We start from the raw sequence: 14,461 nt of genomic DNA, 5'->3' as shown, positions 1-14,461 counted from the left end.
AATCTAACCAGATAGCTGGTGGTAACCTCTTTCCCCCCAAGACCGCCACTACACACCAATGGATTTAACTTGGACAGCAAGCTGTTTTTGTAATTCACAGCTGGGTAAGACCATCAGTAGTACCTTTTCTCTCCTGGAAGCCTAACACCTTGTGCTATAAAAGCTGGCCTTGGGGAAGGAGCCTCCAACTTAGGACCACTGGGAATGAAGTTGTTGGTGCCTTTCGTAGGCTCTGGCATTTGAATACTCGATCCTTAGTGACATTGTTGGAGACGGGTGTGTGTGTGTGTGTGGCCTTGCTGGAGGAACTATGTCACTGGAAACAGTCTTTTGAGAGTTTAAAGACTCGATTTCATGTTCACTCTGTTTGCTGCTTGCAGTTTGAGATATGAGCCCTCAGCTTCCTGTTCCCGAGGTAGTGCCTACTGCTACAATGGAGCCTTATCTCTCTGGAACCATCACTCAAATAAACCTTTCTTCTGTAAGTTGCCTTCATCGTGGTGTTTTATCATAGCCAACAGAAATGTAAATAATACATATGAAACAAAATTTTTTTCATATAGCCTTCTCACTTAACTGTCCACCACCTGTTATTTTTCTTTCTCCATTCATACCTTTCTACTTTATGTATGTGGGTGTTCTGCCTAAATGTACTGCGTATTACCTCATCCCCCAGGTCCCTTTCTACTTTCTTGGCCTACACAGTTTCTCCAAAACACCACACAGGAATCTAAAGATTTGAAGAGGTGCTAAGTGTCACCACTTTGTTGCTGTTGGTATTCTCAATCTTACTTTGTATACCAAATAGGTGTATTTATTTTCTTCCTGCACTTCTTGGTTATGCTTATTTCTCTCTCCAGTTTTGGGTACTTCAGTGTGATGGCTGTTCTTGGTCATCAACTTGATTATATCTGAACTAATACCCAAGAGGCTGGGCACACCTGTGAAGGGATTTTTCTTAAATCTTTTGGGGTGAGAAGATCCACCTTTATTCTGGCCACACCTTCTGGTTGCAGCCTATATGAAGGACATGGAAGAAGGAAGCTTGCAATTACCAACATAGTCCATGAATATGGTGTACGCAGGACTGTGTGTGAAAGGGAAAGTGGCTTGGGAAGGAAGAGAAGGGGGACATGAGGACCTAACAATCATGACTGAGAAAATCATGTTTTAAATGATCATTTTGTCTGTCAACATAAAAAGGGCCTCCATGGTCACAGAGAAGTTTTTTTTTTTTTTTTTTGAGACAGGGTTTCTCTGTGTAGTTTTGCACCTTTCCTGGAACTCACTCTGTAGACCAGGCTGGCCTCAAACTCACAGAGATTCACCTGTCTCTGCCTCCCAAGTGCTGGGATTGAAGACAGGCGCCACCACTGCCCAGCTAAAGCCTCTATTGTTCAAGTGATTTCTCAGTTACTTATAGGTAGTAACACTACCCTCACTCGTCTGCAAACTGGCACGTGCAGGTGCCCCCCCCCCCCCCCCCCCAACAACATGCATGGTCAGAAACTCAGGCACCCCCAAGTGTCCTCAAGATGTGTGAGAAATGTGTTGATCCCTGTTGTCTGTATGGGGTAAGCCCCACCTTACTTCCTGCTCTTCTAAGAGCCCCACAATTCTTTCCTAAGGTTTTCCTTGAAGCAACTGAAAGTAATTTGGTTGGATGTGATAGCACTTGCCTACAAACTCAGACTTTAGGAGGCTAAGGCAGGAAGGAGGACTGGACTGTGAGTTTAAAATCGGGTCTGGGCTAGATACACAAACTTTCTCCAAAAAAAAAAAAAAAAAAAAAAAAAAAAAAAAAAAAAAAAGAACCAACAGAGCAAAGCCAAAACCTCTTCCACGACTAGGTAGTGTGCTTTAGACAAGATACTGATGGTCTAGAAAGTCTGAGAGATTACACCCAAATTCTAACAGTATTATTTGTAAGCCTGTGGGATACTTCCAGTCAGTTCAAACTTGTTGGCTTTCTGAAAGGAAGGTCTTTAAGGCAAACAGATAATTTGTAGCTAAAGCATTTCTAAGACACATCCATTAGTTTCTTCCAGGTAAAGTCTAGGTCCTTAAACCACCAAGTGAAGTTTTCAAAAGATGATACCTTCCCTATTTTAAAAATAACTGGGCTGGAGAGATGGCTCAGAGGTTAAGAGCACTGGCTGTTCCTCTAGAGGTCCTGAGTTCAATTCCCAGCACCCACATGGTGGCTCAAAACCATCTGTACGAGATCTGGCGCCCTCTTCTGGCCTGCAGACATACATGCACTGTATACATAATAAATAAATCTTAAAAACAAACAAAAAAACAAAAACAAAACTAAATCTCAGACCCCTTTACCATAAGCATGATTTCTGCATTATTCATAGCTATCAAAGGACAGAAAGAGAGCAGTGGGAAGGGGCTGGAAGTGCAGATGCCATACGCAGAAAGCTCCTCTCCCCACCTCAGAGACCCGTGGTCACTACTCAGATAGTGGAATCGCTCCCGTGTGTCTGCTTTCTTCCACAGTTTATTTCCCACCAAAGACTGGATGCCCCTTGGAAGCTGAGATCATATCTGACTAGAATCACCAATACCTTCTCACAATTCCACATTTTCTAGTACTTTAAAAGGTTATACATACATTGCCAGCTGATTACCATTCTTTTGCCTTTCCTATCCTTGTCTTAGCCACATCCTGGGAAGGCAAACTAGCTCTCCAGGTCTATCTTAGCCATTTAGTTAAATCCTCATCTTGGATCAATACTGAAACTTCAACTTGAGTTTCTGAACAGGGCCAGAGAAAACAATCTAATTCTAAAAACTGCCACACAGTAACAGTGTTCTTCATACCTTCTGACCTTAGAACCCCTTTAATAACCATTACAACTTACTGAAGATATGCTACTTTGAGAGCTGATGCATAAGAATCAAGTTCAAAGACAGCAACAGTGTCTCAAAACCACCACGACGGATCTATCCCCCACCCTTTATTATTAAGAGATTTTCTATTTATTTTACATACCAACCAGATTCCCCCTCTCCTCCCTCCTCCCACTGCCCAGCATTCCCCACCGCAACCCCACCTCCTCCAAGGCAAGGTCTCACATGGGAGGTCAGCAGAGCCTGGTACATTCAGTTGACACAGGTCCAGGACCATCCTCCCTGCACCAAGGCTATGCAAAGCATCCCCTAATAGGCACTAGGCTCCAAAAAGCCAGCTCATGCACCAGGGACAGGTCCTGATCCCATTGCCTGGGGGCCCTCTAAACAGTTCAAGCTAAACAACTGTCTCGCCTATCTAGAGGTCCCAGTCTAGTACCATGGAAGCTCCTTAGTTATTGGCCCACAGTTCATGTGGTTCCACTAGTTTGGCTGGTCATCTCTGCATTTTCCCATTGTGATCTTGGATCTACTTTTAAAAGCAGCTGATTCAGCTCACAGCTCCAGTATGTACATGAGTACTCTTCTTCAAGAGAGCTGATGCATCCCAAATGTAGCAGAAATGCTTTAAGTAGATATCTTATTTTGTCACACAGAATAGCACAAAGCTTGTACTGAGTTTAGGATTTAATGAGAACTTTTGCTATTTTGTCAAAGGTATCCTTCCTTGCACCTAACAACATTTTTAGTGTGAAGTTATGGTAATAGAGGAGTCCAGGGATGGCATTAGTGCCACATAGTCTGCCATCTTGGTGATGATAGTCATAGTTATCAGTGCCTCAGTACCATGGAAGTATATGGTGATGCAAAGGATTCTGCAATAATACTGTAATAGTATATGACTGTAGTTCTAACGGGGTCTAATGAACACACTATTCGGAATAGCTAGCTATAGCACAAAAATTCGGATGTTCTACCTCATCAAACCACAGCGTCCTCGTTTAAAAGCCTACTCATCTTGTAGATTAATCTGTAAATACCCCTTCCTGCTAATTGTTCCCAGAAGTGATAGCCCTGAACTTCTCCCTACTCAGTCAACTTTGCCCACTGAGCTTGTATCACAAGTCATGCCCTCCAGAGGTCCAGTCATTTCTGCCTCCACTTTCCATTTCAAACTTCTCACTCCCACTTTCTGTGTCAATCATGCCCCTCCCTGTCTTGGTGCGAGTGCAAGTACACACATCTGGAGGGAATGTCCCACAGGCATACAACCTTGGGTGTCGGCTTTCCCCTTCCTCTGTATGCACCAGGTTAATTGACCAACCAGTTTCTGGAGATTCTCCTGTTATCTCCAAATTTCATCCCAGAAAAGTGGAGATTACAGTTTTCCTGGGCTACTGTGCCTGGTTTTACATGGCTATAGGAATCTGAACTAAGTTCCTTTACTTTAATCAAGTACTTTAGTGAGAGATCTCACCAGACCTTAATAATAATAATAATAATATATATTTTTAATTTTTCAAGACAGGGTTTCTCTGTGTAGCTTTGGAGCCTGTCCTGGATCTCGCTCTGTACAACCCAGGGCCTTGCCCTTGCAAGGCAAGCACTCTACCACTGAGCGAAATCCCCAACCCATCCAGCTTATTTTTTAAAGGAAAAAAAAAATATTAATTTTATTATGTGTGTGTTTGCTTGCATAGATGTTTGTGTACCAAGAGTGGGCTAAGTACCTGCTGAGGTCAGAGGGGAGTGTGAGATTCTGTGGAACTGGAGTAACAGGTGGTTGTGAGCCACCATGAGGATGCTGGGAACTGAACCCAGGTTCTCTGCGGGAGCACTAAGTGCTCTAACCGGCTGAGCCATCTCTCCAACCCTTCAATTACCCTTATATAGTCATCAATACTCCCCTAACTGGAAAACCAACCCAGATTTTTCAGTCTATATATCGCTAGGCACTTATTTGTTGCACATATGGACCATTCTCTATTTTTTAAAGTGTTTTTCAAAGCCCATGGGTTAAGCAACATTCAAAGCAGTCTTTAGACTGACGTGATCAAATTCCAGAATAAATACAACTCTGTAGCACTAACACTACGTTAGTTTAGGATTCTAATTATGACTCACATATGCAATATCAGAGTCCAAAAGACTCCCAAATACTGGATGTGAACTACACTGGATTTTTGTTTATTGTCTGTAAGACAGGGTTCTTTCTAAAAGTAACCATTATGGTGTGTTCCCTTCCATATAACAGTTAATATTGGAATGCTTTAAATGCTATTCAGTTTAGACATATTCTCTACATCTGATGAGTTTAATGTTATGTTTTAAACCTTAAACATTACCTAAAATTTTTGTCTGAGTGTGTGTACAAGCTCATATGCAAGAATGCCAAGGTATACGTGGAGGTCAAGAGGACAATGAGTTCTTTCTTTCCTTCTACTAGGTAGGTTCAGGGGATCAAACTCAGGTTGTCAGGCTTGACAGAAAAGCCATATTGCTGGCTTTAAATTGTTTTAAACTTTATGTGACCAAATTTACTTTTTTCATATTTGCTTTATTTATTTTTTTTTTAAAATATTGACCCATTTATGTGTATGGATGTTTTACCTGCAAGTGTATCTGAGTACCAAGTGTATGCTTGGTGCCCATGGAAGCCAGAAGGTGTTAGATCCCCTGAAATGGAATAACAATTCTATGTGGGTGCTGGGAATCAAACCTGGGTCCTATGGAAGAGTGACCAGTGTTCTTAACCACTGAGTCATCTACAACCAGTCCTTCTTGGGTTTGTGTTTAAAACTTAGGAAGAGAGTAAATATAGAATTAAAAAAAACAGGAATATCCTAATATTGTTCTCAACAGTATGATTAAAAAAATTCTTTTAAGATTTGTTATTTTATGTGTATGAATATTTTGCCTGTATGCATATATATGCACCACATGTGTGATTGGTATACTCAGAGGTCAGAAGAGGCATTGGATACCCTGGCACTGGAGCTGTGGATGGCTGTGAGCTGCAATGTGGATGCTGGGAACTGAACCTGGACACTCTGCAAGAGCAGCTAGTGCTCTAACTGCTGAGCCGCCTCTCTAGCTTCACAGCACTGTTTACAACTGCATCACAGATTCTTTAGGAATTCGTTATCATGTATGAGCAATAATTTAAACCAATTTATTCCAAGTGAAGATTCAACTCCCTAGTATCATCTGCTGTAATACTCATTTCCTCCCCCTCATTGAAGTCATCTTGGAGAGGATTCTAAACTAACACTCCTTTGAAGAAGAAACCCGCAGCATTACTGGCTCAAAAGATTCAGCATTAAAACTTTCAACAACCATGTTAAAAATGCTCAATTTACCCACCCTCACCCCACCCAGGGTTCTCTGTGTAGCCCTGGCTGGTGAGTGATCTGCCTGCCTCTGCATCCTGAGTGCTAGGATTAAAGGAGTGCCCCCACCCCAACATTCAATTTAATTCTTAAAGTTAAATGAATTAAATACTACATCCAGCCTCAATGTTGACAGACCCAAAAGGTGAGTACCTAGAATTGTTAGAACACAAGATCCAAGACAAAACTGCCCAACTTCCTTCCACAGAAACTCAACCCATGTATGTTTTGCTCTACGTCCCACAGCCTTGACCAAACAAGTTAAACTCTTGATGCCTGCTATTTTGATAAGCTTTTTTTTTTTTTTTTTTTTAAAGGGTAGGGAAAGGAGAGTAATTACTGACTGTTCAGTGTTCACATATTGTAAAGATGAGTACTTTTCCTCATATTCAATAGTTCCTTTTTCTATTGAGTTAATGTGGTGTTATTTTGTTTGTGTCCTAACAAATAAAGCTTGCCTGAGATCAGTGTGGAAATATACAAGGAAATCTAAATGTAATGTGTTGAGTCTAGCAAGAAGGTTTAGCAAGCTATTTTAGAACTAGGCTGGAAGGCCTATTAATGTGACCCCAGAAACAGAGAGTTGAGGGAAGAGGATTACTGGGCTATACAGAAAGACCCTATTATAAACATGCCCCCCAAAGTTATTTTGAAATTCTCATTATTCATTATCTATGATAACCTACTGCACTGTATCAGAGATGAAAAGAGTTTCTCCTATAACCAAAGTAAATTATAAACAAATATTTTTGAACCTTAAGTTGGGCCATACATGATACTGGGCTGAGGAGACAGCACAGTTGGTAGAGTGTTTGCCTGGACATCATGAGGACCTGCTTTTTTTTTTTTTTAGCTGAGGATCGAACCCAGGGCCTTGTGCTTGCTAGGCAAGCGCTCTACCACTGAGCTAAATCCCCAATTCGAGGACCTGATTTCCACCCCCACCCCCCCAATGCACTAAAGGCTGGGAGGGACAAGCAGATTCTGGGACTTGCTGGCCAGCTAAAGACACTGTCAAAAAAGGTGGATGGTGCCTGAGAAATGACATCTGATGTTGTTCTCTTGTCTTATAAGTCTATCAGACACAATTCTATTAACAATGATGTGTCGTGGTATTGTGATCCCCAAAATATTGTGCAAAATAATAAGATAAACTTATCTGGGGTCAGGGACAGAACAGCCACAATATTAAACATAGAGGATAGGCAGTGGTAGCACACGCCTTTAATCCTAGCATTCCAGAGACAGAAATCCGTCTGGATCTCTATGAGTTCAAGGCCACATTGGAAACAGCCAGGAATGGTGACACACGCCTTTAATCCCAGGGAGTGATGGCAGAAACAGAAAGATATATATAGGCTTAAAGACCAGAAAGTAGAGACATTTGGCTGGTTAAGCTTTTAGGCTTTGAGCAGAGCAGTTCAGCTGAGACCCATTTGGATGAGGAAACAGGATCTGAGTAAACAGGATCAGCTGAGGAACTGGCAAGGTGGCTTGTTCTGCTTCTCTGATCTTCCAGCATTCACTCCAATAACTGGCCTGGAGTTTGATTTTATTAATAAGACCTGTTAAGATTCCTGCTACAATGACATTTAAGAAAACAATGTTAGGCCGGGCGGTGGTGGTGCACGCCTGTAATCCCAGCACTCGGGAGGCAGAGGCAGGTGGATCTCTGTGAGTTTGAGGCCAGCCTGGTCTACAGAGCTAGTCCAGGACAGGCTCCAAAGTTACAGAGAAACCCTGTCTCGGAAAAAAAAAAAAAGAAAGAAAACAATGTTAGGAAGCAAATTTCATCTTTTAAAAATACTCCTGCAATTTAAAAACTATTACAAGAATTTATAAGGGTTTACTCTTTGAAAGTATAAATTTAAGGTAAAATGTGTACGTACATTTTTAGCTATAAAGATACAAAGACGAGCAGTGTTGTGGTGAGCTGCTCCTTGGCCTGTTCAGATCCTCTTTTCTACACTGCTCAGTTATACCAATTGATTGTGTGTGTGTGTGTGTGTGTGTGTGTGTGTGTGTGTGTGTGTGTGTGTGAGAGAGAGAGAGAGAGAGAGAGAGAGAGAGAGAGAACCAGCACACACTTCAGTAGTTAGTCCTAACAATGTCAACACCACTTGAAGAGACTGACATAAAAAACTATTTATCAGGTTCTTTATAAGAGCAGTCCATGATCTTACTGATAGATAATTACATGTTCACACGGACCGCCTAACTATTTCCGGTTCAGAATAGCTGTCTCCGGGTCAGACATCTTGCAGGACCGGGACTCTGTGGCCTTACGTGGTTGTGTAAAGCGCGCGCGCAGCCATGTAATCTAGAGCATTCGTGGAGTACCCACAGGAGTCCCTGTACGCATGCGCGGCCCAACCTTTAAAAAGCCGGTGCCATCTTGCATGAGTCTTTTTTCTCTCTTAGTCTCCCCCCCCCCCTTATCTCCTCACCCACGTGTGTTTCACACAGGCCTGTCACCTCTATCCTCTTTAATAAAACTCTTCTGTGGTCTTGTCGTGTTCGGGACATGTTCCTAGCACCAATTAAATAACTAACACTTACTCTATGAATCATCTTTCCAGCCTAGCACATTATAAATAAAGAATTACCCAATAGTTACAATTTGCTGAGTTTTCAGGCTGGAACCTAATAATTGAGCCAATATAACAGCAACCTAAAGCTAAGCTTAAGGAAAAAATTATCAATAAAGTAAGGTTTACCTTTGGAGTCAGCATTTGGAAACAGCCTGTTCCATGGCACCTTATTTTTGTGTGGAAGAGAAAGCAAGTAGTTTCTAGCTTTTAAATTTATTATACAATTCAGATCTTCCTGTGATGGAGATCCAAGAATACCTATTAGACAGAATATTAGCTGTTAATGGTCAGGATATGAACAAATTACTACATACATCAGCTACAACACAGAAGGGACTCTGCACTTAATGGTTTCTTACCACTGCCCGGTAATCACCTTGCACTATAAGTTTTTAGAAAAAGGTATTTAGCCAGGCAGTGGTGACACACACCTTTAATCCCAGCACTCAGGAGGCAGAGCCAGGTGGCTATCTATGAGTTTTAGGCCAGCCTGGTCTACAGAGTGAGAGCCAGGACCAGGCACCAAAACTACACAGAGAAACCTTGTCTCAGAAAACCAAAAAAGAAAACAACAAAACAAAAAACCCCACGTTTATAGTAAGTCTGATATAACCATGCTCAAGAACTTACCCAGGATGTGATTCAGCTGGTCAAGGTAATGCTTCCCTGGAAAGATAGGCCTGTTGGAGAGCATCTCTGCCAGGATGCAGCCCACAGACCAAATATCAATGGACTTGGTATAACCCTGCAATAGGAAGGGAGAAAGACAGAGAACTAGAATGTGGTGTCCACAACAACACAATGAGATCTTATATGACAGCCATGTGGTAGATGAAAGTCTGAGCATCTCCTTTGAGACTCCCATTTTGAAACACATGGACACAGAATGAAAGACAGTAATTAGGCTTTCTTAAGAGATGCTGCTGGAGGGTGGTGGTGCACATCTTTAGTCCCAGCACTAATGAGGCAGAGGCAGGCAGATCTCTGAGTTCTAGGCCAGCCCAGTCTACAAAGTGAGTTCCAGGACAGCCAGGGCTACACAGAGAAACCTTGTTTCTAAAAGCAAAAACAAACAAACAAACAAAAGCCCCCTCAGCCCCTCCCCAAAGAAATCAGAGTGGGGAGGGAGTAGTAACACTCGTTTACGGTATTTAACCTGTTTTTTATGAACTTGCAAATAAACTTATATGGACACTGAAAAACCTCCACCTCTAATCTTCTCTATTACTTGGGTATAAAATTTTTTTAAAGAAGTTTGTTAAAAGTTCTGTAATTATTTTATTTCATTGCAACAATAGTGCAGGATACTTCTATATAAGAAAAAAAAGCTGAATTACAAGGAAAATGTTAGATATAGTAATAAATGGAAGGAAAAATATAACAAGAGGAAAAAAAGGAGTCAATCACTAAAACTGAAGAGTTGACTTGGGGATAAATAATAGAGCACTAAAGCATCAAAAGAAAGACAGTTATGTAGAGTAAGAGAAACATTTGAGAGATTGATGAAAAGGAAATTTCATAGTCAAACTATTAACTTCAGTGTTCTAGAAGTGACCCAGAAACCGCACATGAACATCATCCGTCATCAGCCCAAATAGCTTTGCCTTCTGATATGCTGAAGTTAGCATTGTTTCTGTGCATCCACATTAAATGCATGACACAGAAGTCCTTAGCGCCACACTCCTCACAAATAGCAAGGATCAGAGTGGGTCATATGCTGTGCTAAGATTCTGTGACTGTGGTTCATAGCCACATTGGGCAGCTTATACCACTGCCTATAATTTCATCTCCTGAGGAGCCAATGCCTTCTTCTGGCATCTTTTGGCACCACACATGTGCACAAACCCATACAGACACACAACAACAAAACCAAAAAGCCAACCAGAAAAAAAGAAACCCAAACAGAAGTTCAATGTCCTGAACAGCCCTCACTTTTGCCTGCTGGCTTATGATTCTAACAAAGAATGTATACATACTTCATTTTTTCCAGTCAATGTGTATCTTTTTTTTTTTTTTAAAGATTTATTTATTTATTTATTATGTATACAGTGTTCAGTTTGCATGTATCCCCACAGGCCAGAAGAAGGAGCCAGAGTTGCTGGGAATTGAACTCATGACCTCTGGAAGAACAGCCAGTGTTCTTAACCTCTGAGCCATCTCTCTAGCCCAAACTTTTTTTTTTTTTTTTTTTTTTTTTGAGACAGGGTTTCTCTGTGTAGCTTTGCACCTTTCCTGGAACTCACTTGGTAGCTCAGGCTAGCCTCAAACTCACAGAGATCCGCCTGGCTCTGCCTCCTGAGGGCTGGGATTAAAGGTGTGAGCCACCACCACCCGCCCGTGACAAGGTCTTAATAGACCAGGTTGGCCTAAATTTGTGGCAATTCTCATACCTTTGCTCCTGAGTGCTGGGATTATGCCTGACTGCCTGTCCCCCCTACCCCCATTCCTCCCTCCTTTCCTGTTCTTTTGAGAGAAGGTTTCTCTTGTAGTCTGTGTTGTCCTATAATTTGCTATGCATAATCACAGAGAATCTGCCTGCCCCTGACTCCTGAATGCCAAGATCAAAGGTATGCACCACCACATATTATCATAGTCCAGATTGTTGGTTTTTTGTTTTGTTTTATTTTTTGAGACAGGGTTTCTCTGCATGGCCCTGGCTGTTCTGCAACTTGCTTTGGAGACCAGACTGACCTTGAACTCAAAGATACCCACTTGCCTCTGCCCCCTGAGTGTTGGGATTAAACGTATGTACCACCACTGCCTGGCTCCCAAGACCCAGATCTTGTTAGCAGAGTTTGGATGACCTGGATCTACTACTCTTCACAGCAAATCAGTGAAGAGGAGGATGGATTTCATTCTGAAACGTATCTACCCCTATTTTCAAGTGGTTCCTATTCTTTCCATATCCAGTAATTTTGCTGAAGAGAAATTCTTCAGTATTAGGTAATTTAAAGTTTGTAGAACAGCTCTGGAATATATTCACAGAAACGTGAATCACTAGAAACTGTTAACAACATAAAAGCAGGTGTGGAAGCTGCCATAGGCAGTGCCTTAGTACTACAGACAAGGGAGGACACAGACATTTACGGTCACCATGACTGAAAACAGTAAACCCTAAGGCCCAAAAGTTCAATTCTGAGAAGAATTAAGCAGCACTCTGGCTCTGGCCAGATACACCAGACTGAAGGATGGAGACCAAGGTTTATAGCTATTGTTTCTTTTTCTTACCTTGGAATTCAACATAATTTCTGGAGCTCTGTACCAACGTGTGGCTACGTACTCTGTCAAGAACCCTGTGTGATCATGATCCGGATCTGCAACACGGGCAAGGCCAAAGTCACAGATCTAAGGGGAAAAAATGGGATACCTTTTTAGAGATACTAAGGAGCTAATATCAAAACACGATGAAAATAAAAAAGGCCATAGCAGTAACAAAAGTATGCTACCAATACTATGTGAGACATCTTTCTGGACACTACAAACTCATTATTTTAAGGTGATGACAGACCACCTGCTGGAGAGGAGGAAACAGGCACAATCTGACAATCATGTTTGGGTTTCATCACCACCAGCTATTGTGAGTGCACAGAAAAACCATCATGGGGTGGTGGTGGTGGAGAGGTGTGCTTTTCAAAGCACAGACTGCTGTCACAGAGGACCTGAGTGGTCACCAGCATTCACACTGAGTGACTCACAATTGCCTATATATTCCAAGGGATGTGAGACTCTGGCCTCCTTGAGCACTCACATACTATGATGGACAGACATATAAACACAAACACAGAAATAAAATTAAACCTTAAATACAAAAGTGTTAGGGGTTAAAAAAAAAAAAAAAATCACCAAACCCATCCAGAGCCCTTTTCTTCTCCATGCCATTGTAGCTCCTTAAGCTGGCTGCCTTGTTCTATTTCTCAAACCCCTATTTCTGGCCAGATTTTCCATTTAGTCTAAAAATATTTTTTTTTTTGGTTTATTTTTAAAAATTCTTCTCACTTCCCTACTTTTCACACAGCCAATCCTGATAGTTTAAAAACTCTCACGTACTTAAGATAGACCATTGGTTCTGATGTTCATTTATGTTCTCTCTCTCTCTCTCTCTCTGTGTGTGTGTGTGTGTGTGTGTGTGTGTGTGTGGTGGTGGTGGTGGTGGTGGTGGTGAGGGTCAGAGGATGGCTTTCAGAGGAAGTTGATTCTCTACTATTGTGTGGTTCCTAGGTATGAAACTCAGGTCATCTGGCTTTATCACTGAGCCATCCTGTCATCCACCACTGCTCTGTACAGCACCCAGTTTCTCACATTCTGACTAGGAGCACCTCCCAAGACTCTCATCGATCTAGCTGTTTTAACACTGTGATGCTACTTGAGTCAGCTGCCTTACCAACTCAAGCACAAATGAAATGTAGGCATACTCTACTTAAGTCAATATACATAAAAGTATTTTAATTCTCTGGTCCCCAGGAAACCAATGCAAGAAAGGGACAGGTTAACAGATGGGACACAGTACAGTAGAAGGCCATCTGGAAGACAGATCAATATGGAGGCTTCACTGTATTAAGTCAGCTAAAAAACAAGGGCTGGCACTTAAGTTCAACAGTAAAAGACTGGTTAATGATAATGCACTGTAAAACCCCAGAAGAAAAGGTGAATGTTTTGTGGACCATTTTTTGTGTGTGGCGTTTAAAAAAAAAAAAAGATTTATTTATTTATTTATCTATTATGTACACAGAAGAAGGTGTCACATCTCATTACAGATGGTTGTGAGCCACCATGTGGGTGCTGGGAATTGAACTCAGGGCCTCTGGAAGAACAGTAGGTGCTCTTAACCTCTGAGCCATCTCTCCAGCCCCCGTGTGTGGCATTTTTAAGTTAACAGTTTTCAAAATCGGTGCTTTTTTTTCCTTTTTCTTTCTGGTTTTTTTTTTCTTTTTTGAGACAGGGTTTCTCTGTGTAGCTTTGGTGCCTGTCCTGGATCTCACTCTGTAGACCAGAGATCCGGGTGGCTCTGTTTCCTGAGAGCTGGGATTAAAGGTGTGCGCCACCACCGCCTTTAATCCCAAAAGCCAAAATTGGTACTCCCCCCCCCCCCCCCAAGATAGGGTTTCTCTGTGTAGCTTTGCGTCTTTCCTGGAACTCACTTGGTAGCCCAGGCTAGCCTCGAACTCACAAAGATCCGCCTACCTCTGCCTCCTGAGTGCTGGGATTAAAGGTGTGGGCCACCATCGCCCAGCCAAAATCGGTACTTTTTAATGGAAACAACTTGACCAAAATTCTGTGACTGAATTTTGAGACCCAATAAAACAAGTTTAATGAGAGAGAGAAAAAAGACACACACACACACACACCCCAAGGACTTGAACTTTGGCAGTAAAAGTAGGACAACAAAGGAAGAACAAGTCTAAAAGATATAGGTCGTAGTTATTTGGACCTCACTCTCTAGTATCTCAGTAACTGAGGAAGACAGGCAAAGACCGTTCCCAATGCACAAGCACCTTCCTCTGGCTCACTATTAGCTGGCAGCAGAGGCAGCAGCCTCTGTTCTCAATGAGCCTCTTGTTTGCTTCAGTACAGCATCCAAGAAGCTGCACATGCATTTCACAGGATGTCACCGTGTTATCAAAA

The 14,461-nt window shown here is 42.0% G+C and overlaps 1 protein-coding gene across 2 annotated transcripts in view; it reads right to left on the bottom strand.

The window, feature by feature from the left end:
- Mapk1 (mitogen-activated protein kinase 1) overlaps nucleotides 1–14,461 on the bottom strand; it is a 63,566-nt gene that overhangs the window by 9,437 nt on the left and 39,668 nt on the right. For both annotated transcript variants that reach the window (XM_036195668.1, XM_036195669.1), the window contains exons 4-6: nucleotides 12,068–12,184; nucleotides 9,470–9,584; nucleotides 8,966–9,097 (exon numbers count right to left, since the gene is read on the bottom strand). In XM_036195668.1, the coding sequence (XP_036051561.1) occupies nucleotides 8,966–9,097; nucleotides 9,470–9,584; nucleotides 12,068–12,184 (364 nt within the window). The remainder of the gene's footprint in view (nucleotides 1–8,965; nucleotides 9,098–9,469; nucleotides 9,585–12,067; nucleotides 12,185–14,461) is intronic.

Source organism: Onychomys torridus, chromosome 8, assembly GCF_903995425.1.
Source record: "Onychomys torridus chromosome 8, mOncTor1.1, whole genome shotgun sequence".
In the NCBI taxonomy this organism is placed as follows: domain Eukaryota; kingdom Metazoa; phylum Chordata; class Mammalia; order Rodentia; family Cricetidae; genus Onychomys; species Onychomys torridus.
This window is presented reverse-complemented; position numbering and strand designations above follow the sequence as displayed.